Raw genomic sequence first — 25,066 nt, 5'->3', positions numbered from 1 at the left:
TAAACGTATAAAGCTGCTCGATTTTACATACATAATCGTTAAGGGTCTCGAAAGGCGCAATTTCTTACATGCTGGTGGAATGTGATCCACTCACCTGACCATCGTTCATTATCATTGGTCACCTGTCCTATAAAACGACACATTATATTATATTTGTTATTATATACCTATACTAAATTCAAATTCGTCAAGTTCACGTAATGCTATTGTTCTTCACCTGATATTTGAAATAAATTAAAATATGCAAATGTATTAAAGAAAAAAATGGAGTAATAATGAAGTCTTGATAATAAAGACACAAATCAATAACTTTAATCAACCCTGACACATAACAACCTAACTACTACAAGAGATCTTCGAACGATATCCGTTCGGTTTCTGAAGAGAACCAACCGGGCGACATGCCAACACACATTCTCTTCTCTCTTCAGAAAACGATCCGAAGAAGTGCGACACGAATCGCACCTAATCCCCATATCAGATCTTGCGGCTTGTTTACGGGACCCCTTCGACTCGGGAGGCCCCTTTGTAACCGGCAGCGGGGGATCTCGTCCTCGTTATACTTATAGCAGACCGCCAACTGAGCCCTTTCTCTCACTCCGTCTTTCTTTCTTTATCTTTGTCTCTATGTCTCTTTGGTTCTCTGTAATTTACAGCCCGGCGATTAGCGACTCAACGCCGCTTTGTCTTTGAGAATCTCCGAACGCCGTCGAGAGGGACTTAGAAGGGACTCATTGGGAGCCATTGCGCCCCCTTTCTCTTTCCACAATCTTTTACGGAACGTGCCGCGGCCTAATTAACGTCTAAGAAATGTCACACTTTTCGGTCTGTTACGGTAGAGATAAATTCGGGTTTGTTCTTTTTTTAACTGTTTTGCTGGAATTTGTTTTGTCGAGTTTAGGGTAAAATAGTTATAAAAATGTCTCGTAAAAATAGGAAACAAACTATTTTCTTTTTTGTAGAATAATAGAAAAAATAAACCTTTCAAGAAATGTAAATAAAATAAATGAGAAAATTGTGATACTCAATAAAATGATTTATTTCTAAGAAAATGAGTGACCTATTTCAACGAGTATTATTTATCATATAAATATTTATAAAATAAATCAATAATAATGAATGTTTCTTATAAAATAAAAACTACTTTTTATATTTTTTTTAATAACATTTAAATAATTTATATTAACTTAACAACAAATGATACCTAAATAAATCACTTCAACAAGTTTTTAAATTACTTAATTTTATATTTTAGTTCAGATATTTATTTCGTAATTGTAGATAATAACAATTTCTTTTTTTGAAAATTAACCAATTTGAACTTATCTTGGAAATATTATTCTATGTTTTTACAATTTTCCTCCAAAGTTTTTTATATAATTCTTTTTAATGATATGCTGATTTCGAAAAAGAATATCTTCAAATTAATTTGAGATATAAACCATTTCTGCATGTTCATAAATAAAGAAGTTATGATTTTTTGAAAATGTATCATTTTTAAGTTATCTAAAGAACATTATCATATTTAACAATTTTTCTAAAAACTTTTTTATATAATTTTTTTTAATATTATACTGGTTTCCAAAGAAGTCATCTCCAGCTGTAATTTGAGATATAAGCCATTTCTTCATGTTTATAAATAAAGAAGTTATGATTTTTTGAAAATTAATCAATTTGAATTTATCTAGAAAACATCATTTTATGTTTTTAGCGTTTTTCTGCAAACTTTTTATATAATTTTTTTTAATATTATACTGGTTTCGAAAAAAGTCATCTTCAGCTTTAATTTGAGATATAAACCATTTCTGCATGTTCATAAATAAAGAAGTTATGATTTTTTGAAAATTAATCAATTTGAACTTATCTAGAAAACATCATTTTATGTTTTTAACGTTTTTTTGCAAACTTTCTTATATAAATTTTTTTAATGTTATACTGATTTCGAAAGAGGACATCTTCAGCTTTAATTTGAGATATAAACCATTTCTTCATATTCATAAATAAGGAAGTTATGGTTTTTTGAAAATTTACCATTTTTAAGTTATTTAAACAACGCTATCATACTTAATAATTTTTCTCAAAACTTTTTTATATAACTTTTTTAATGTTATACTGATTTCGAAAGAAGACATCTTTAGCTTTAATTTGAGATATAAACCATTTCTGCATGTTCATAAATAAAGAAGTTATGATTTTTTGAAAATTAATCAATTTGAACTTATCTAGAAAACATCATTTTATGTTTTTAACGTTTTTTTGCAAACTTTCTTATATAAATTTTTTTAATGTTATACTGATTTCGAAAGAGGACATCTTCAGCTTTAATTTGAGATATAAACCATTTTTTCATGTTCATAAATAAGAAAGTTATGGTTTTTTGAAAATTTACTATTTTTAAGTTATTTAAAGAACACTATTATATTTAATAATTTTTCTCATAACTTTTTATACAATTTTTTTAATGTTATACTGGTTTCGAAAGAGGTAAGCTCCAACTGTAATTTGAGATATAAACCATTTCTGCATGTTCATAAATAAAGAAGTTATGATTTGTTGAAAATTAATCAAATTGAACTTATCTAGAAAACATCATTTTATGTTTTTACAATTTTTCTCCAAACTTTTTAAATAAATTTTTTTAATGTTATACTGATTTCGAAAGAAGACATCTTCAGCTTTAATTTGAGATATAAACCATTTCTTCATATTCATAAATAAGGAGGTTATGGTTTTTTGAAAATTTACCATTTTTAAGTTATTTAAACAACACTATCATACTTAATAATTTTTCTCAAAACTTTTTTATATAACTTTTTTAATGTTATAATGATTTCGAAAGAAGACATCTTTAGCTTTAATTTGAGATATAAACCATTTCTGCATGTTCATAAATAAAGAAGTTATGATTTTTTGAAAATTAATCAATTTGAACTTATCTAGAAAACATCATTTTATGTTTTTAACGTTTTTCTGCAAACTTTCTTATATAAATTTTTTTTAATGTTATACTGATTTCGAAAGAGGACATCTTCAGCTTTAATTTGAGATATAAACCATTTTTTCATGTTCATAAATAAGAAAGTTATGGTTTTTTGAAAATTTACCATTTTTAAGTTATTTAAAGAACACTATTATACTTAATAATTTTTCTCATAATTTTTTATATAATTTTTTTAATGTTATACTGGTTTCGAAAGAGGTCAGCTCCAGCTGTAATTTGAGATATAAACCATTTCTGCATGTTCATAAATAAAGAAGTTATGATTTGTTGAAAATTAATCAAATTGAACTTATCTAGAAAACATCATTTTGTTTTTAGAATTTTTCTCTAAACTTTTTTATATAAATTTTTTTAATGTTATATTGATTTCGAAAGAGGACATCTTCAGCTTTAATTTGAGATATAAACTATTCCTTCACGTTCATAAATAAAAAAGTTACGGTTTTTTGAAAATTTACCATTTTTAAGTTATTTAAAGAACACTATTATACTTAATAATTTTTCTCAAAACTTATTATATATTTTTTTTAATATTATACTTTTTTTCGAAAGAAGTCATCTCCAGCTGTAATTTGAGATATAAACCATTTCTGTATGTTCATAAATAAAGAAGTTATGATTTGTTGAAAATTAATCAAATTGAACTTATCTAGAAAACATCATTTTGTTTTTAGAATTTTTCTGTAAACTTTTTTATATAAATTTTTTTAATGTTATACTTATTTCGAAAGAGGACATCTCCAGCTTTAATTTGAAATATAAATCATTTCTTAACGTTCATAAATAAGAAAGTTATGGTTTTTTGAAAATTTACCATTTTTAAGTTATTTAAAGAACACTATTATACTTAATAATTTTTCTCAAAACTTTTTATATAATTTTTTTAATATTATACTGGTTTCGAAAGACGTCATCTCCAGCTGTAATTTGAGGTATAAACCATTTCTTCCTGTTTATAGCTAAAGAAGTTATGATTTTTTGAAAATTAATCAATTTGAACTTATCTAGAAAACATCATTTTGTTTTTAGAATTTTTCTCTAAACTTTTTTATATAAATTTTTTTAATGTTATACTGATTTCGAAAGAGGACATCTTCAGCTATAATTTGAGATATAACCCATTTCTTCATGTTTATAAATAAAGAAGTTATGATTTTTTGAAAATTGATCAATTTGAACTTATCTAGAAAACATCATTTTGTTTTTAGAATTTTTCTCTAAACTTTTTTATATAAATTTTTTTGATGTTATACTGATTTCGAAAGACGACATCTTCAGCTGTAATTTGCGATATAAGCCATTTCTTCATGTTTATAAATAAAGAAGTTATGATTTTTTGAAAATTAATCAATTTGAACTTATCTAGAAAACATCATTTTGTTTTTAAAATTTTTCTCTAAACTTTTTTATATAAATTTTTCAATTTTTATATAAAGGTGTGGTTTTTTGAAAATTTACCATTTTTAAGTTATCTAAATAACGCTTTCATATTTAATAATTGTTTCCCAAACATTTTTATATGATTTTTTAATATTATACTGTTGTGTCGGGTTTAAGGTAAAATAGTTATAAAAATGTCTGGTAAAAATAGGAAACAATAATTTCCATCCAATTTTGTAGAACAATAGAAAAATTAAACCTTTCAAGAAATGTTGTAATTGTGAAACACAATAAAATGATTTATTTCTAACAAAATGACCTACTTCTAGTTCTCAATGATTCTGAACAACATGAGATAGCTATGAACCTATTTCGAAACATTTTGTTACCTTATAAAGCAATTTTGGACAATGTTGGTGCAGTTTTCAGTTATTCTGAGCAACCTAAACTTGCTATAAACTAGCCCTTACACACTTAGACAAGCTTTTAATGACTATCAACTAGGTTTCAATCATTTTGAGCAACATGGATTGTTTAAAAACTAGTTAATCATTTAGACAAGTATAAAATTTTGCTCAAAATGTCTCGTAAAAATAGGAAACAATAATTTCCTTCCAATTTTATAGAACACTAGAAAAAATAAACCTTTCAAGAAATGTAAGTAAAATAAATGGGAAAATTATGATACACAATAAAATGATTTATTTCTAAGAAAATGAGTAACCTACTTCAACGAGTATTATTTATCATATAAATATTTATAAAATAAATCAATAATAAATGTTTCTTATAAAATAAAAATTATTTTTTATATTTTTTTTCAATAACATTTAAATAATTTATATTAACTTAACAACAAATAATGTATAAATAAATCACTTCAAAAAGTGTTTAAATTATTTAATTCTATATTTCAGTTAAGATATTTATTACGTAATTATAGATAATAACAATTTCTATAATATCGCTGTATTTTCTTTTAAGAAGAGAAAGCAAAAATGAATCAAGCTAATTTGTTCTAAATTCATTGATTCGGAAAATTACTGTGTACAAATTGTTTATCACTTCAATTCTTTTTGTTATTGTATAGTTAATAATAATAAGCATTCTTTTTATGTAGCAAGTTCTAAAACATTTTTTATCTATAAAAGTATGGTATATACTTATATTTAAACAATTTTTCAAGTACATTAGATTCAAATCAGTTTTGTTCCTGAAGATGAGGTAAAAACAGTTCGAAACCGGTAAACGTAATAATTTAATGTATGTATAACATCCATAATTGTCGGTAGATTTAGATCCTCAGTGTAAATAGATCATAGTCATTGCGAAATAGTACATCTCCATATTCAGAGAACTCGACTAAACCGATTTATTATACGCTGCTATCAAGGTGGAAGAACAACAATTGTAACAAGAGACATTGTACATATACTGAAAAATGTTGTTATGTTGTGAATATTGATGTTTCTATTGCGAGATGTATACCAAACTATGACGATTATGATATGGAGTGTAAAAAGTTATAGTCTCGTTTAGTATTCCTCTAAAGGATGTCCAAACATAGTGCGGCAACAACACGCGGCATTCGCAGGACACAATTTTTCCTCGTGTAATGTTTGAACACACCCTAAGGTAATATGAACACCCAATGATATGTGGTTGAGCTACTAGAGTAACCTATATTACACGACGATTTATGGACAGATTTGCAGAAGATGTTGTCAATCTCCGCAAACACTGCAAGCTCTACAACATGAATTACTTTTTGCTTAAGACACAAATCGACCATCTGCTAGAATCGATGTCATAAAAAGTAACCAACCCAAAATTAATAATTCATTTTCTTTAAAATTTTAATCAGATTCTTCCTTTTAGTAGTTAAACGTTTCTGCCAAGTTTGATTAAAAAGTTTCTTCTATTTCTTGGAGTTGCGATTTCCATGTTACACAAACAAAGTTAACAATTGGCCAACATTAAAAGAACAAATTCAAAATTCCCATCGAGGAGATTGTTGAATTTTTGATTACGCTTAATACAGATATACTTACATGAGTTCTGATTTATAACTAATTTTTAGTCATTTTGAGCAAGATGGATTGTTTAAAAACTAGTTGTTAATCATTTAAACAAATATAAAATTATGCTCAACCAGTTCTCAATGCTTTTGAACAATATGAGATGGCTATGAACTTATTTCTAATCATTTTGAACAATTTTGCTACGTTATAAACCAATTTTAGACAATGTTGGTGCAGTTTTCAGTCGTTTTTCTGAGCAACCTGGACATGCTATAAACTAGTCCTTATACATTTAGACAAATTTTTAATGACTATCAACTAGTTTTCAGTCATTTTGAGCAACATGGATTGTTTATAAACTAGTTGTTAATCATTTAGACAAGTATAAAATTATGCTCAAGCAGATTTCAATGATTTTACATAACATTAGATGGCTATGAAGTTATTTCCAATCATTTTGAACAACTTTGCTACCTTATAAACCAATTTTAGACAATGTTGGTGCAGTTTTTAATCGTTCTGAGCAACCTAGAACTTAGATACTTTCTAGTTCTAGGTCTAGTGTTAGTTCTAGTTTTACACTTGCACTGTCACTAGAACTGATATTAGACCTAGAAACATTTGGGTTTAGGCCTAAATAGATAACTATCATAAAAGCTCGTGGCAGAAATAGTTGCTATTTCAAGAACTCTAGAGAAAATGCTAAAGAACGTAGTGCTGCTTTGAGACGGGACGATTTTTTGGTTAGCATGGAATGGTCAAATAATTTTATGAAATGGCATAATCTCGTCAGTGAGCTTTTTCCCTGAAAGTTTGGCTGACAAAACAAATTCATTTAAACCCAGCAAAGAAAGAATTATATTTAACATGAATGGATCTGAGTTAAACGATCAAAGTTAAAGTTATTTATCGAATTTTGTTGTACTTTTACTGGTTTATTTATATTTTTGTTGTCTAACTAGTTTCGGTAAAAGCCATCATCAGAGACAAAATATGGCTTTTGCCGAAACTAGTTAGACAACAAAAATATAAATAAACCAGTAAAAGTACAACAAAATTCGAAAATTTTTTTCTATCACGTTTAACAAACTGGTATAATGGATATTAACTTCAATTTCAACCTAATTAAAGTTATTTGTCATTGGAATATCGAAAACTCCAAAATTATTTAAAGATGTAAAACTGCTTGAGATAGATTATAAGCACAACAAAAATACGTGGGTGGCGAAATTTATGAGAACTGACTCCTAAAACTGGACAAAAAGTTTGCAGCAATTGTTTGAACTAATCTACTTGGTGTAATTCATAATGATATAGAAATAAGACAAGCTTCTCGAAATTTTTATATTCCCAAAACTACCTTGATAGACTGGCTTGAAGGCAGAATAATATTGGGGTTTTGGCTATTGGATCAACTACCATTCTGCGTAAAGAAAAAGAAAATCATTTATCTATAACATGATTCCTTTTAAAACAAGAAAAAAAACTCTGAATAACTTTGAAATCGGTTCACCAAGTGGGGACAACTTATTTAAGGCATTTTGTCGAAGACAAAATATTCCTGAAGCTTTCTCAAAATCAGTTGTAATAATTGCAGAGAAAGCAATAAGAAAATAATTTAGAGAACAAAGCAATTTGTTAAACTAAATTGTTCGCAAAGATTTTTTTGAAAACCTCCGTCGGATATAGTATTCAATAATCTGATGAAACTGGTTTTTCAATATGTCCAAAATCCGGAAAGGTTTTAGCACTAAAAATATTTATCAAATAAAAAACTCCAATGAAGAAAAGAAGATAACTGTACAAGTGCTCTTTTTTCTGAGAATGGTCAGACATTATACCCAACGGTAATTTTTCGATATGCTCGACCTCCAGCTGCTCTAATGAGAGCGATTTCCGACTATTGGTTAATTGGGAAATTCACTACGGGAACTTGCCTGAAAAATGATATTTGTTACAAATATGTTATTAATGGTGTAAATACGTGGTTGCAAGTAAATAACTTTAAGTCAGATACTTAAAAATTTTGAAAGTCACATACTTACTTAAAAAGTAGGTTTCAAACATTAATTTGATACACAAATCGTGTTTGAGTTCCTATAAATGCGATCTACAATATTTTTTAATGTTGGTATTAAAAATAAATTTTTCTTGATTGATTTGAATTTTATCAACATTAAGAAAATGTAATTAATGCATTTGCACGAATTATTTTCGAATAAAAATGTCATAGTCTCACTACAGAATTTAAGTTAAGAAATTAATTAGTAATAATACCTATTACCTCTATAGATGTCTCTCAAGATGGTCTAGGACCGAAATTAGTAAGACACGAAAGCTACTTTTTTAACTTCAAAAAATGTATAACTAATGAATTTATATTTTTGTTTTAAAATTGGAGTTAAGGACGAGTATTTTTTGATTAAAATCAAAGGATACTTTTAAATTTGGCTTTTTGCATAAAAAAGCTGATACTTTATTTTATATAAAACCTGAAAATTGTATAACATCTTTACAAATCGATTTTTTTACAATTAAAAAACAATTAACGATTAAAATCTACCAAAAAATGTTAAAAAAATGAATTGAGTTTAAAACTGAATATCTTAAGAAGTAAATGATATATTAAAAAATGGCCTTTGTCATTGAAAAGCCAATAATTTGTTTCATAAATGCCGATCATTTCGTAAAGATATATAAAAAGACAGATTTATTATGATTTTTTGAAAATGACAGTAAAAACTGTTTGCCACAAAAATTAGGAAAAAGTAATGTTATATTTAAAAATCGATATTTCATAAACTAAAAAATATTTTGAAAAATAATCTTTTTCATTAAGAAGCTTATAATTTATTTTATAAATTCTGATAATTTTACTACGATATATTATAACCCCGATTTATTATTATTTTTTTAAAAGTAAATATATAACTACTTAATTTTATGTTATGTCCTTTTGAAGTTTTTGTCACCTTTTATGATATTTATTACAAATATGTTATTAATGGTGTAAACAGGTGGTTGAAAGCAAATAACTTAAGTCGGATACTTGAAAATTTGCCTAACTTTGAAAATCACTTATAGTTACTTAAAAAGTAAGTTTCAACCATGAATTTGATACACAAATCGTGTTTGAGTTCCTATAAATGTGATCCATAATATTTTTTAATGTTAGTATTAAAAGTTTTTGGGTTTAATTTGATGTATAAATCATTTCTATATATAAATACCAACAGAAAAAACATTTAAGTTAGATTTTAAGATCAGTGAACATTAAACAAAGTTTGAATTTTATTATATAATCGTTGTTATAACAAAAAACTAGTTTTACGTTTCATAATTCCGTTCGTCTAATTTTAATTATATTTTAATTTGTAAAATTGTATTAATGTTTATTCATATATTTTCGAATAAAAATGTCATAGTCTCATAACAGAATTTAAGTAAAGAAATTAATTAGTTATAATATTACTTCTATAAATGTATCTGAAGATGGTCCAGTACCGAAACTAGTAAGACACGAAAGCTACTTTCTTAACTTTAAAAAATTTATAACTAATGAATTTATCTGACTTAAATACGATGTATAGGACTTTTTTAAATTAGAGTTAAGAACGAATATTTCTGGATTAAAATCAAAGGTTACTTTTAAATTCGGTATTTCGAAAAACGACCTTTTCCATTGAAAACCGCATAATTTGGTTTATACATGGAGATAAATCCATAACGATATATTGAAACCATAGGAAATAGCAACGTTACGTTTAAAAATTGATATTTCCTAGAAAGAAGACATTTTTAAATTTAGTTTTTTTCATTAAAAAGCTTATATTTTCTTATATAAAACCTGAAAATTGCATAACATTATCTTTACAAATCGTTTTTTTACAATTAAAAAAAAATCAACGATTAAAATCTGCCAAAAAAATATATATATAACCTTATTATATATATAATATATATATATATATATATATATATATATATATAACCCCGATTTATTGATTTTTAAAAGTAATCGTTATAATAATCGTTAATCAGAAAATATAATTGACTTAAAAAATATGTCTCATATATAGACATATAAGAGATCTTATATTTTTTTACATCTTATCTTTACATCTCATAAGAGATTTTACTAAGCGGTTTTCATCATTAAAATAAATGACACTTTTCTCTGTAAATCTTAAAATTTCAACTTCCAGTTGAAAAAACTGAACAAATACTTAATTACATACTTAATTTTATGTTATGTCCTTTTGAAGTTTTTGTTGACTTTTGTATTCGAATCTTAATTTAATTTTGATAGAATCCATGTTGCAGGTTTTAAATAAGGTATTAATAATAAGAAAACATTTTTTTTTATAAATTAGACATAGTTTCTTTAAAAAGTGCATAAGATAAATAAATATTTTCCAATTATATAGATTTGGCTGATGATGACCTAATGTAAAGGTCGAAACCGGTACCGCGGAAATTTATAAATAAAGCAGGAAAGAAGTTTTTTAAAGCGTTTTCTTATTATTAATACTTAACTTAATTGGTCGACAACTCTCATGTTTGAAACTGTATTTTGAATCCCTACAGAATAGTGATGTATACGTCATAAGAAACTTAGATTATTATGAAAATATATATCAGTGTCCTAATAATAAATTTCTCATGCAGGTGTATAAATTCTAATAAAAGGTGTATAATTGTGAAGAAGTATTTATTTATCTGAACAGCCGAATTTAGGGGTGACATTAATAATAAATATACATAATACTTGAATTTTATAACAAACTTTATTTATTATTTAATTAAATCATCTATATATATCTATGTAAATATATATATATATATATATATATAGCCGAGGCTGTTTGCGACTAAGATGCTCAGTATTTTGACCCGTTTCAGGTTAAATATAATATTAAATAAGCTGACTGAGCCTCGTCCGTAAGCTATCTCGGCTTAAATAGTCAAAAGATCTACTTCATCCGATGGCCGAGGCGCTGTGATATGATAAGTCGCAAACGACCTTGGCTTAATTAGTTAGAATATCTTCAAGTTTACTTGATTAATTACTGAGCCTCGAGAGTAAGCGACCTCGACTTAATTCATTAAAAGATCTACAACTTCAGTTGATAAAGCCGACGCCGCTTGCGATATCATAACAGTTAATTATTTCATAACAGTAGTTTTAGGTAGATATGATTTTAATCAACGAGCCTCAGCCGCAAGCGACCTCGGTTTAACTCAAAAGATCTACACCATGTCAGCTGATAAAGCTATATACAGGGTAATTCAAATTCAACCCCCACCATTGGGATCTCAGAAACCATAAGAGACACAGAAATGATTAAATCATCATTTTTCAACAAAGTTTTTGGATCTAGCCCTTTTAGTTTTTAAAATATGGCCGAAAAACAGAAAAATAAAACTTTATTAAAGCCATCTTAAATCAGTATTCGTCTACTAATTTAATTCTAATGACAAAGAATAATATCACTTTCCAAGTATTATTCATAAATATTGTTTGTTGGTTTCTATGGAAACACATAGCGCATAAGTTACAGCCTCCTAATAAGATATTCATTTTTTTTAATAATTCAATCCCTTCTTAAACGAAATACATTGTGTGACATATCATTGAAATCAGAATTAATTATCCTATTTTTTTTGTGTAAAAATAATAAAGTATGACGTTCATAAGAAAAAATAAACCTGATGATAGTTTCACGAAAACGAAACGTCGGAGAAAATTTCTAGTTGTGTTATGACATTTTTCATAAAAAGTTGCCTCAAGAATGTTTTTTCAGATTCACGAAAAAACGAAAAATAAAGAAGTTATAAGTAAAACAACGGCTAGATCCAAAAACTTAGTTGAAAAATGATGAGCTCTATGATATGCAACTTTACCCCCATTTAATCATTTCTGTATCTCTTATAGTTTCTGAGATCCCAATGGTGAGGGTCGAATTTGAATTACGCTGTATACAGGGTGTGGAGGTATATATGGTCCACAATATAAATAAATAAATTTGGTTAAATTAATATTTTAATAAAATGATCAAATGAACAGTACACGTGTGTTTATAATAATTTGAATGAATGATAAAATAATAATAATTGATTTTGTTTAGCAACTTCTAAACACAGGGTGTTTAGAAATTGGCGGATAATGTACATGTAATAATGATATTCTTCGTTCGATTCTAAAGCGAAAATCTTAATTTTAAAATGTTGTATCATACGTCTTCATGAGGTTCTCAAAGTTCGGATAATTTGTCCATAAATAATTATTAATAAAACGATAATTTAAACTAGAGACTTTTTCCTCTGTAAATGTTTTATATTAAATGGTTAGAGACGTTTTGGGATCACCTACCATCTTCAGTCAACAATTTTGTTACTCTTAATCACAATCATATTTACAAAAAACCACAACAAAAACCATGAAAAACTCGAACTATGCGAACTATACATAAAACACAAAAAAAATCATATCAGGATTTACCTCAATGTTTTAAAAAACTTTTTCAATTTATTACTTTTTAAAACATCATATCAGGGTTAAGGTAAATCATATTCAAATATAGCTTGCATAGTTCGAGTTTTTCATGATTTTTGTTGGGGTTTTTTATAGATATGATTGAATTTAAGAGTAACAAAGTTTCTAACCATTTAATATAGAACATTTTCGGAGGAAAAAGTTGTCTTTTTTTAAACCTATAATTATTAATATTCAATATCTGTTGATAAATAAGCTGTAATTTATAATAAAAAGAATTTTGAAAACTAGTTTTTTTGAGTTAAAAAGAGTTTGAAGTTATTTTCGTTAGCTTTAAACTTTGTTTTTAACATTTTTTCATTATCATATTTCATGAAAAACAGATTTGGCAACATAGTAGAAAAACATTCAGATTTTCGATTCAGAGTCCGCCAATTTCTAAACACTCTGTACATATATATGTATATATATATATACAGTATGTCCACGGAAAAGGTGTTGAATAGGAAAAACTTTTTTATTTTCAATTTTATCGAAAAAAGTTAATCTTGATACAAAATTTTGCTAGTAAGATTAGGATAGAAACATTTAACATATTTTATACGCGGTGTTCAGAAAATTGAAAAAACTTTAAATGGTACAAGAGTAACGTGCATTTATTTGCAAAGATATGGAAATAACACCGCGTATAAAATATGTTAAATGTTTCTATCCTAATCTTACTCTAAGAACTAGCAAAACTTTTTATCAAGATTAACTTTTTTCGATAAAATTAAAAATAAGAAGGTTTTTCGTATTCAACACCTTATATATATATATATATATATATATATATATATAAAGCCGATACGCAACAATGTTAGGTTCATATTAAATACAGATATATATATATATGTATATAAAATTGATAATTAGATATATATATAAATATTATATATATAATATTTTTTATATATTTATATTAAATATTACAACTATAAAGAATTAATTAAATTGATAATTTTAACATATTCATTTTAAAATTTTAATGATTAATTAAGTGTTGATATTTTTAAAACCCACAATTAAGAATAATAAATTAACTTACCTTATAATATAAAACATTTCATTGTATATTTTAATAAATCACGTTTAATAAAAAAAATCAAAAAATTCCAAGACATTTTATTTATAAATTAAAATAAAACAGATTCGTAATAAACAATAATTCATTCACATTTTTATAGATATATTATATTATCACTTTTAAGTTATGGGCGCACAAATATACATATACAGGCAGATTAAAAAAGAAGAAATTCAGCACATCACTTGTTTTATACTTGTAACTTTAGGTTTCCACGAATTTCATAGAAGGAGCACCAAAACAACACAACCTAACCTTAAAAATGACACAAGCGCCTGGAAGTCTGTAATGGGCGTAGTTCGGCGTATCGGAGTCGGGTTTAAATCCCGCCTCGAACTGGTTAAACCGGCACTAAAACGAGTTTTACGACCACCCAAAACAGGTTTCCGGCCAATGGGAGATCGAGTGGGCGTCGTTTCGAATTGGTACCGCTGCAGTGTAGCGAAACCTTGCGGCGAAAGAAGGCAACTCCTTCCAAGCCGACTATTATATGATTATTCTTCATTATAGTACCTACACTCGTAGGAAGTAGATGGTTGTGTTTGAGAGTAATTTTCTACGTAACCGTTGAACGATCAAAAAAAAAAATAATAAAAAGAAACGACATATGTACTCAATTTCGTGTAATTTGTTTTCGGGTTAACCTCTCTCGAATGATTTTCGAACGATTATAGTGTGAATTACATGTATTATCAGTGCGCGCGGTTTTCGTGATCTTTTAACGTTATCGTCGGAGTTATTTACTAATAATATAAATTAGTAATCTAAATTTTCGGTGTCGGTGACAATCAGTTCTTCGAATATTATTTAGTGCTTCTTGGTGCTTAAAGTGTTATTTTAAAAATTAAATAAAATTTAATTGAAAACAATTTGATTTGATTTGAAACAATTCAGTTCAACTCATCGGATATTTTTATCAAGGTGGATAACAAACCTTTCACCACGTTGAACTTTACGGATTTGGGTTCCCCTTTCGGGGGGCCCAATGAGGATCCACCGGGAACTCCGACGATGTCCGCGGAGGGTCACATAGGTCCTCCGACGCCCCACGAAAGTAATAATTCAACGCCGGTATCAAAGAGTGCTTTCATCGAACTTCAACAACACGGTTATGGACCCCTTCGGACGTCGTATCAACATCACTTTAACTCACCAGCGGGAAATGCTCACGGAGGACCTCCGGGTGCCCATGATACGGGTTTTCCGAGCCCTAGAGGTGCTCTTGGAGCTTATCCTTTTCCGCCTATGCATCAAAATACGTATACGGGATATCATTTGGGATCTTACGCGAGCAATTGTCCACCATCACCAAAAGATGATGGTGAGTTGTTTTTGGATTCAATTGTTTTTCAGCGAAAAACCATCGATAAACTTCAAAAAGTATTAAAAAAGAGGCTAAAATAATAAATTAAACGTTACAAATAAAAAAACACTTCAGATAATAAGGTAAATAATTTTGTTTTCAATAAAAATCGAAAATTTTGAAACGAAAAAGTTGTGGAATTGTTTCAGTGATGTGCTTATAACACGATTATCTTCTTAAGTTGCAAGGTAAAATTGATGAAAAAAAGTTGGTTGGAACCCCTTAAAGTTTGTCGATGGCTTTTTGGACTTAAACTTGTACTAAATTATTAATACTCAACTATAACTGTAAAAATTTTAGTGTGATTATTCGTTTAAAAGAAAAAATTATTTATTTATCTAATCAATTTTATTAATTTGCACAATAATTAATTTCTCAATAAGTTTCTCATCAAACATATATATTATATTACACCACCTTAAAGAAGATGTTTAAGCTTGAAGTTAAGATAGATATCATTTTTTAATTCATAATTCCTTCATAATAAGTAATTTTTAGCGTTTGGTTAAATATTTATTTTCTCATTAATTTTCATATCCAACCCATATATTATTATACACCGTCTTAAAGAAAACATTTCAAACTTTAATTTAAGATAAATATCATTTTGGAGTTCCTCCAAATAAAAAAGATATGATTTTTTTAAAAATTAGTACCTATTTGTAAAAATATCTTATAACCTAACTAATTTTTATCGTTTACTTTAATAATTTTTTACTCAATAATTTTCTTATCCAACCCCAAAATTTTTATAAATCATCTTAAAGTAAACATTTCAAATATTAATTTAAGATATATATCATTTTTGAATTCCTCCAAATAAAAGAGATATGATTTTTTTTAATTTGTATTTTTAAAAATGCGTTACAACCCAACTAATTTTTAGTATCTGCTTAAATTTTTTCTTTCTCAATAATTTTCTTATTCAACCTGTATATTATTATACATCATCTTATAGTAAACATTTCAAACTTTAATTTAAGATAAATATCGTTTTTGAGTTCCTTCAAATAAAGAAGATATGATTTTTTATAAATTTGTGTTTTTAAAAAAGTGTTATAATCTAACTAACGTTTAGTATTTGCTTAAGAATCTTATTTCTCAATAATTTTCTTATCCAACCTATATATTATTATACACCGTCTTAAAATAAACATTTCAAACTTTAATTTAAGATAAATATCATTTTTGAGTTCCTCCAAATAAAGGAGATATGATTTTTTTTTAAATTAGTGTTTATAGAAATATCTTATAACCTAACTAATTTTTAGTGTTTACTTAAATAATTTTTTTCTCAATAATTTTCTTATCCTACCCTAAAATCTTTGTATATCATCTTAAAGTAAACATTTCAAATATTAATTTAAGGTAAATATCGTTTTTGAATTCCTCCAAATAAACCAGATATGATTTTTTTAATTTGTATATTTAAAAATGCGTTACAACCCAACTAATTTTTAGTGTCTGCTTAAATTTTTTTTTCTCAATAATTTTCTTATCCAACCTGTATATTATTATACATCATCTTATAGTAAACATTTCAAACTTTAATTTAAGATAAATATCGTTTTTGAGTTCCTTCAAATAAAGAAGATATGATTTTTTATAAATTTGTGTTTTTAAAAAAGTGTTATAACCTAACTAACGTTTAGTATTTGCTTAAGAATCTTATTTCTCAATAATTTTCTTATCCAACCTATATATTATTATACACCGTCTTAAAATAAACATTTCAAACTTTAATTTAAGATAAATATCATTTTTGAGTTCCTTCAAATAAAGGAGATATGATTTTTTTAAATTAGTGTTTATAGAAATATCTTATAACCTAACTAATTTTTAGTGTTTACTTAAATAATTTTTTTCTCAATAATTTTCTTATCCAACCCTAAAATCTTTGTATACCATCTTAAAGTAAACATTTCAAATATTAATTTACGGTACATATCATTTTTGAATTCCTCCAAATAAGAGAGATATGATTTTTTTTAATTAACCTAACTAATTTTTAGTGTTTGCTTAAACATTTCTTTTCTCAACAATTTTCTTATCCAACCCGTATATTATTATACATCATCTTAATGTAAACAATTCAAACTTTAATTTAGAATAAATATCGTTTTTAAGTTCCTCCAAATAAAGAAGTTATGATTTTTTTAAACTAGTGTTTATAAAAGTATCTTATAACCTGACTAATTTTCAGTGATTGCTTAAATAATTTTCTTATCCAACTCTAAAATTTTTATGTATCATCTTAAAGTAAACATTTCAAATATTAATTTAAGGTAAATATCATTTTTAAATTCCTCCAAATAAGAGAGATATGATTTTTTTTTAATTAACCTAACTGAGTTTTAGTGTTTGCTTAAACATTTCTTTTCTAAATAATTTTCTTATCCAACCCTAAAATTTTTATGTATCATCTTAAAGTAAACATTTCAAATATTAATTTAAGGTAAATATCATTTTTAAATTCCTCCAAATAAAAGAGATATGATTTTTTTTAAATTTGTATTGTTAAAAATGCGTTACAACCTAACTAATTTTTAGTGTCCGCTTAAATACTTCTTTTCTCAATAATTTTCTTATCCAACCTAAATATTATTATACACCATCTTAAAGTAAACACTTCAAACTTTAATTTAAGATACGTATCATTTTTGAGTTCCTCCAAATAAAGGAGATATACATTTTTTATAAATTTGTCTTGTTAAGAAAATCTTATAACCTAACTAATTTTTAGTGTTTGCTTAAAAATTGCTTTTCTCAATAATTTTCTTATCTAACCCAAATATTATTATATATCATCTTGAAGTTAACAATTCAAACTTTAATTTAAGATAAATATCGTTTTTGAGTTCCTCCAAATAAAAGAGATATTATTTTTTATAAATTTGTATTTTTAAGATAATCTTATAATCTAACTAATTTTTAGTGTTCGCTTAAAAATTGTTTTTCTCAATAATTTTCTTATCCAACCCAAATGTTATAATATATCATCTTGAAGTAAACATTTCAAACTTCAATTTAAGATAAATATCGTTTTTGAGTTCCTCCAAATAAAGAAGATATGATTTTTTTTAAATTAGTGTTTATAAAAATATCTTATAACCTGACTAATTATTAGTGGTTACTTTAATAATTTTTTACTCAATAATTCTCTTAGTTAACCCAAAAATGTTTATATATCATTTTAAAGTAAACACTTCAAACTTTAATTTAAGATAAGTATCATTATTGAGTTCCTCCAAATAAAGGAGATATCATTTTTTATAAATTTGTATTTTTAAGAAAATCTTATAACCTAAGTAATTTTTAGTGTGTATTTTTGTCAATGATTTTCTTATCCAACCCAAATATTATTATATATCATCTTGAAGTAAACATTTCAAACTACAATTTAAGATAAATATCATATTTTAATTCTTCGAAATAAAAGAGATATGATATTTATAAATTTGATATTTATAAAGATGTCTTTTAACCTAATAAATTAAAAGTGTTAATTTAAAATTTTTGTTGTGTGAATTGTTTTATATCACATAAAAAATATGTATTTATGTCCATTCTTTTATTTATGTGGCAATAAAAAATAGTTAATCACATATCTCTGTAATACTTCGTATTTTTAATTGATTTAAATTATAATTATATAAATACTTAAAAAATTCTTACACTACTTAATAAATTGATTATCAACATAAATGATTCAGTACAATCATTTCTCTTGCGATAAATACAACGTTAAATATTGGTTTCAATTGAAAACGATACGGAAAAGGATTAAATCAATAATGATTTATGATAGATTATTAAAAACAATAAATCAAAATAATTGGTATTCAATTAAGTATTAACAAACTATTAAATCTAATGATTTTTTTAGTGTACTAAATAGTTTATTTAAAAGCAAACATTTTCCATTTAAATACCTGACCTACATCTTATTATATCATAATTGTTTATTTTTTTTACAATTGTCAGACTTTCTCTTCCAGCAACGAAACACTACCGATACAATAAAAGATAAGAGGCACATTCCGTTCCCAAACTTGTTGCATTTTCATCTCGGTCGTTTTATATTACCTTGTGTATCTTATAGACAATGCCCTTTTGTGTATAATTTATCTTCTTGTCTTGTTTAAATTTTTTTTTAATGGAAAATGTTTTTGCGCGGCGGACGACAACGTTCTAAGATTATTATTTATTATCGACATCAAAAAGCGTGATGGTTAGTTTTACCGTCGCTCAATGATTTATTTCCATTTCAAGTATGTTTAAAGTACATGTTCGAGATATTTAATAATAGAAATGACGAAGAAACGAGAAATGTATTTCTATTTTATTTATATTTGTTTATTTTTTAAATTTTCGTCTCCTATTGACGTCTGTAGAATTTTTTAAATGACAAAAACAAAAATTTTTTGTTTGTTTATTACTAAAGAGATATTTTTTTTTAAAACATTATGAATTAGTGAAAACGGTAGCTCCATCTTTATGTCGTCGATCACCAGACTGGAAAGTTTATAATCTTTTAATCCTCCCCAATCTTTTTGTACACACACAATCTTCTTAAAATTTTTTGCTCTTTTCTGGGATTTTCTTCTTTTATTATTAAGAGGTAACCCAGAAGATGGATTACGACTTCATCCTGTTAACTCGATCCGGGGGAATAAGGTCGAAATATGGTAGCCCTAATTTGCGTCCAACCAAATTGATATTTATATTTTTGAGATTATCTTAATAATTAAGAGTTATACCAAAAAAATTTTCAAATAACATTTGTTTAGTACTATATTAGGAATAATTTTTATTTGAAACATTTTTCAATATTTGTACTAGATGGCGCTATGAGCTAACTAAGAAGAGGGTTCAGTTTCCCTGTGAACAGTACAATTCAAGTCGAACGATTTTATGAATCGAATCGTAATGTTTGGTATAATATTTGTTTAAAATTTGATTTAAAACCGATTCTTTTAATACAAATTTTTGATGTCTTTGTTAGATGGCGCTACACTTTGATACAAAAATTGATATTTTTGAGATTATATTGATAATGAAGGGTTTTACTAAAAAAATCTTTAAACAATATTTATTTAGAATCAAATCAGAAATAATTTTTGTTTAAAACATTTTTCAAAAATTTTACTAGATAACGCATTATACTTACTAGTATAAAATGATTTTAATTTCCCTGTGAATAGTACAATTTTACGAATAATTTATTTCTTAGTTCTAATAAATACGGAAAAAGCAAGTTTAAGTTTAAATTTGATATTTTTTCATTGAGTTGAAAATCCACATATCTTTAAAAAATCATAACTAATAAATTTATAGGAACTCAGAAATGATTATTATATTAAATTAAAAAGGAGATTTCTAACGTTAATTTGATTCATAGATCATTCCTGAATTCCCAAAAATACGGCCAAAGTGGGTGTTTAAAGTTTAAATTCAAATTTGATATTCTTTAATTGAGTTAAAATCAATGTATCTTTAAAAAAATTATATCTAATGAACTTATAGAAACTCAAAAATGACTATTATATCAAGTTAAAACGGAGATTTCAAACTTTAATTTGATTCATAGATTATTCCTGAATTCTCAAAATACAAATAAAGCGGATGTTTAAAGTTTTAGTTCAAATTTGCTATTCTTCAATTGAGTTAAAATCAATGTATCTTTAAAAAAATCATATCTAATGAACGTATAGGAGCTCAGAAATGACTATTATATCAAGTTAAAAAGGAGATTTAAAACTTTAATTTGATGTATAGATCATTCCCGAATTCTCAAAAATACGGAAAAAGCGGATGTTTAAAGTTTAAGTTCAAGTTTAATATTCTTTAGTTGAGTTAAAATCAATGTATCTTTAAAAAAATCATAACTTATGAATTTATAAAAACTAAGAAATGATTATTATATCAAATTAAAAAAGAGATTTCAAACTTTAATTTGATGTATAGATCATTCTTGAATTCTCAAAGATACGGAAAAAGCGGATGTTTAAAGTTTAAGTTCAAATTTGATATTCTTTAATTAAGTTAAAATCAATGTATCTTTAAAAAATCATATCTAATGAACTTATAGAAACTCAGAAATGACTATTATATCAAATTAAGAAGGAGATTTTAAACTTTAATTTGATGTATAGATCATTCCTGAATTCTCAAAAATACGGATAAAGCGGATGTTTAAAGTTTAAGTTCAAATGTGATATTCTTTAATTGAGTTAAAATCAATGTATCTTTAAAAAAATCATAACTTATGAATTTATAAAAAATCAGAAATGATTATTATATCAAATTAAAAAGGAAATTTCAGACTTTAATTTGACGTATAGGTCATTCCTGAATTCTCAAAAACACGGAAAAAGCGTATGTTTAAAGTTTAAGTTCAAATTTGATATTTTTTAATTCAGTTAAAATCAATGTATCTTTAAAAAAATCATATCTAATGAACTTATAGAAACTCAGAAATGACTATTATATCAAAATAAAAAGGAGATTTCAAACTTTAGTTTGATGTATAGATCATCCCTAAATTTTCAAAAATACAGATAAAGCGGATGTTTAAAGTTTAAGTTCAAATTTGATATTCTTTAATTCAGTTAAAATCAACGTAAGTTTAAAAAAATCATAAGTAATGAATATATAGGAGCTCAGAAATGATTATTATATCAAATTAAAAAGGAGATTTCAAACTTTAATTTGATGCATAGATCATTCCTGAATTCTCAAAAATACGGATAAAGCGGATGTTTAAAGTTTAAGTTCAAATGTGATATTCTTTAATTGAGTTAAAATCAATGTATCTTTAAAAAAATCATAACTTCTGAATTTATAAAAAATCAGAAATGATTATTATATCAAATTAAAAAGGAGATTTCAGACTTTAATTTGACGTATAGGTCATTCCTGAATTCTCAAAAACACGGAAAAAGCGTATGTTTAAAGTTTAAGTTCAAATTTGATATTCTTTAATTGAGTTAAAATCAATGTATCTTTAAAAAAATCATATCTAATGAACTTATAGAAACTCAGAAATGACTATTATATCAAAATAAAAAGGAGATTTCAAACTCTAGTTTGATGTATAGATCATCCCTAAATTTTAAAAAATGCAGATAAAGCGGATGTTTAAAGTTTAAGTTCAAATTTGATATTCTTTAATTCAGTTAAAATCAACGTAAGTTTAAAAAAATCATAAGTAATGAATATATAGGAGCTCAGAAATGATTATTATATCAAATTAAAAAGGAGATTTCAAACTTTAATTTGATGCATAGATCATTCCTGAATTCTCAAAAATACAGATAAAGCGGATGTTTAAAGTTTAAGTTCAAATGTGATATTCTTTAATTGAGTTAAAATCACTGTATCTTTAAAAAAATCATAACTTATGAATTTATAAAAAATCAGAAATGATTATTATATCAAATTAAAAAGGAGATTTCAGACTTTAATTTGACGTATAGGTCATTCCTGAATTCTCAAAAACACGGAAAAAGTGTATGTTTAAAGTTTAAGTTCAAATTTGATATTCTTTAATTGAGTTAAAATCAATGTATCTTTAAAAAAATCATATCTAATGAACTTATAGAAACTCAGAAATGACTATTATATCAAATTAAAAAGGAGATTTCAAACTTTGATTTGATTCATAGGTCATTCCTGAATTCCCAAAAATACGGCCAAAGTGGGTGTTTAAAGTTTAAGTTCAAATTTGATATTCTTCAATTGAGTTAAAATCAATGTTTCTTTAAAAAATTATATCTAATGAACTGATAGAAACTCAGAAATGACTATTATATCAAATTAAAAAGGAGATTTCAAACTTTAATTTGGTTCATAGGTCATTCCTGAATTCCCAAAAATACGGCCAAAGTTTAAAGTTTAAGTTCAAATTTGATGTTTTTTCGTTGAGTTAAAATTACTGTGTCTTTAAAAATATTATAACTTATGAATTTATAAAAACTCAGAAATGATTATTATATCAAATTAAAAAGGAGGTTTTAAATTTTGATTTGATCTATAGATCATTCCTGAATTTTTATAAATACGTACGAAGCAAACTTTTAAAGTTTAGGTTCAAATTTGATATTTTTTTATTGAGGTGAAAATCAACATTTCATTAAAAAACATAACTCATGAATTTATAGGAATTCATAACTACGTATTATATCAAATTAAAAAGGAGAGTTTAAACTTTAATTTAATCAATAAATCATTTCTTAATCCTCAGAAATACGGATATAGCGAACATTTAAAGTTTTAGTTCAAATTTGATGTTTTTTCGTTGAATTCAAAATCAACATTTCTTTAAAAAAATCATAACAAATGAATGTTTGGGACTAATTCTTCTTGAAACTTTAATTTGATATATAAATTATTTAAATTTAAAAACTTCACAAAACCCATAAACGATCACTTCTCCATCACGTTATCTCAACCCAAAGGAATCGGATGAACCCAAAAAGTCGATGAAGAAAAAGGGCGCACCACGCGTTCACGCCCACTATATTAACCAGTTATAGATCAATTTAATTCCTTCTTCTTATAGTAATAAAAAGGCACTTCAATTTATTGGGTTTTTTTCGGGGTCTTTGTATCTTTCATATCTAGATCGAAGTGGGGGAAAGAAGATTAATTACTTTTGACGTTTTTGGGACTTGAAGCTTGGAACAAAAACCATTTCTTTCACTGTGTGTACGCTTCATCACAAAAGTATATTTAGGTCAGTTGACAAATTGGTCTGTAATTTGAGAAGCCTATTTTTAGAGTTTGGTTTTGTTTGTTTATGTTTTAGGATTCTTTTATGTCACGATTAATTTGTAATGAATTATTTATAACGTTTAGTTTATGAGACAACGGAGAAAGTAATTTTCACAAGGAAGAATCGAATTAAAAGGAAAATACTATCAGGATAAGTACGATTAAGAGCCTTTCTCGAACTTTTTGGTTTTAGTTTAATTGGGTGTTAAGTGTTTTAAGGAAAATAGTTTTTGTTGATTCCTTTCTAATTACGTTTTTTTTGTTGTTTTGTTTAAGTTTTTCTGATAAAGTTGTATATGTTGTTATTGTTATATGATGTTTTTTTTAATTGCCATTAGGAGTAAACGTTACTTAAGTAGAACTAATCTCTCTTAATCTGCATACCAATCATTACCGACACTCATTAATTCGGTTTGTATATTTAAAGTTGTATCAAGTGCGAAAAACAACCTCTACTTGACGTAGTTGATCATCTCGAATTTAAATAAATATATGTATGTACAGATCGTATCTTTTCGATTTAGTTACTTTCTATGTAGAAACGACGATAAATCGGGTTTTCTTTATTCTTCAGTTACTTAGATTTCTAGCGGAAACTAATAAAAAAATACTTGGTCGACGGCGTATTACAAACTGAGTCACACCGGTTGAGATATACATATTCATGTAGGAGAAACAGGAAAAGAGACTAAGATTAATATAACAATTTGTAACTTTAACATTCGGACCGTGTAATTTACAGTGTTTGCGGGATTTCTTCAAAAGAACCGACTGAAACGAACACTTCAGCGACATTTCGTTCTCTCTTCGTGTGGGGCACAAAACTCTCTGACTTGCCAGTAATTACAGATGACACCCCAATTTAAAGGAGACACAAAAATAAACAAAGTTGCGATTCAGTTAT

General features: G+C 25.9%; 1 protein-coding gene across 2 annotated transcripts in view; it reads left to right on the top strand.

Annotated features, from left to right (window-relative positions):
* Positions 1-14,543: 14,543 nt before the first annotated feature.
* Positions 14,544-25,066, top strand: part of LOC111428724 (homeotic protein distal-less-like) — a 102,933-nt gene continuing 92,410 nt past the window's right edge. For both annotated transcript variants that reach the window (XM_071197207.1, XM_071197206.1), the window contains exon 1: positions 14,544-15,345. In XM_071197207.1, coding sequence (XP_071053308.1) covers positions 15,036-15,345 — 310 coding nt within the window. In that variant the 5' untranslated portion in view covers positions 14,544-15,035. The remainder of the gene's footprint in view (positions 15,346-25,066) is intronic.

The sequence above is a fragment of the Onthophagus taurus genome, chromosome 7 (genome assembly GCF_036711975.1).
Source record: "Onthophagus taurus isolate NC chromosome 7, IU_Otau_3.0, whole genome shotgun sequence".
NCBI classification, from domain to species: domain Eukaryota; kingdom Metazoa; phylum Arthropoda; class Insecta; order Coleoptera; family Scarabaeidae; genus Onthophagus; species Onthophagus taurus.
The sequence above is the reverse complement of the archived record's forward strand: the minus strand, read 5'-3'. Positions and strand labels throughout refer to the sequence as shown.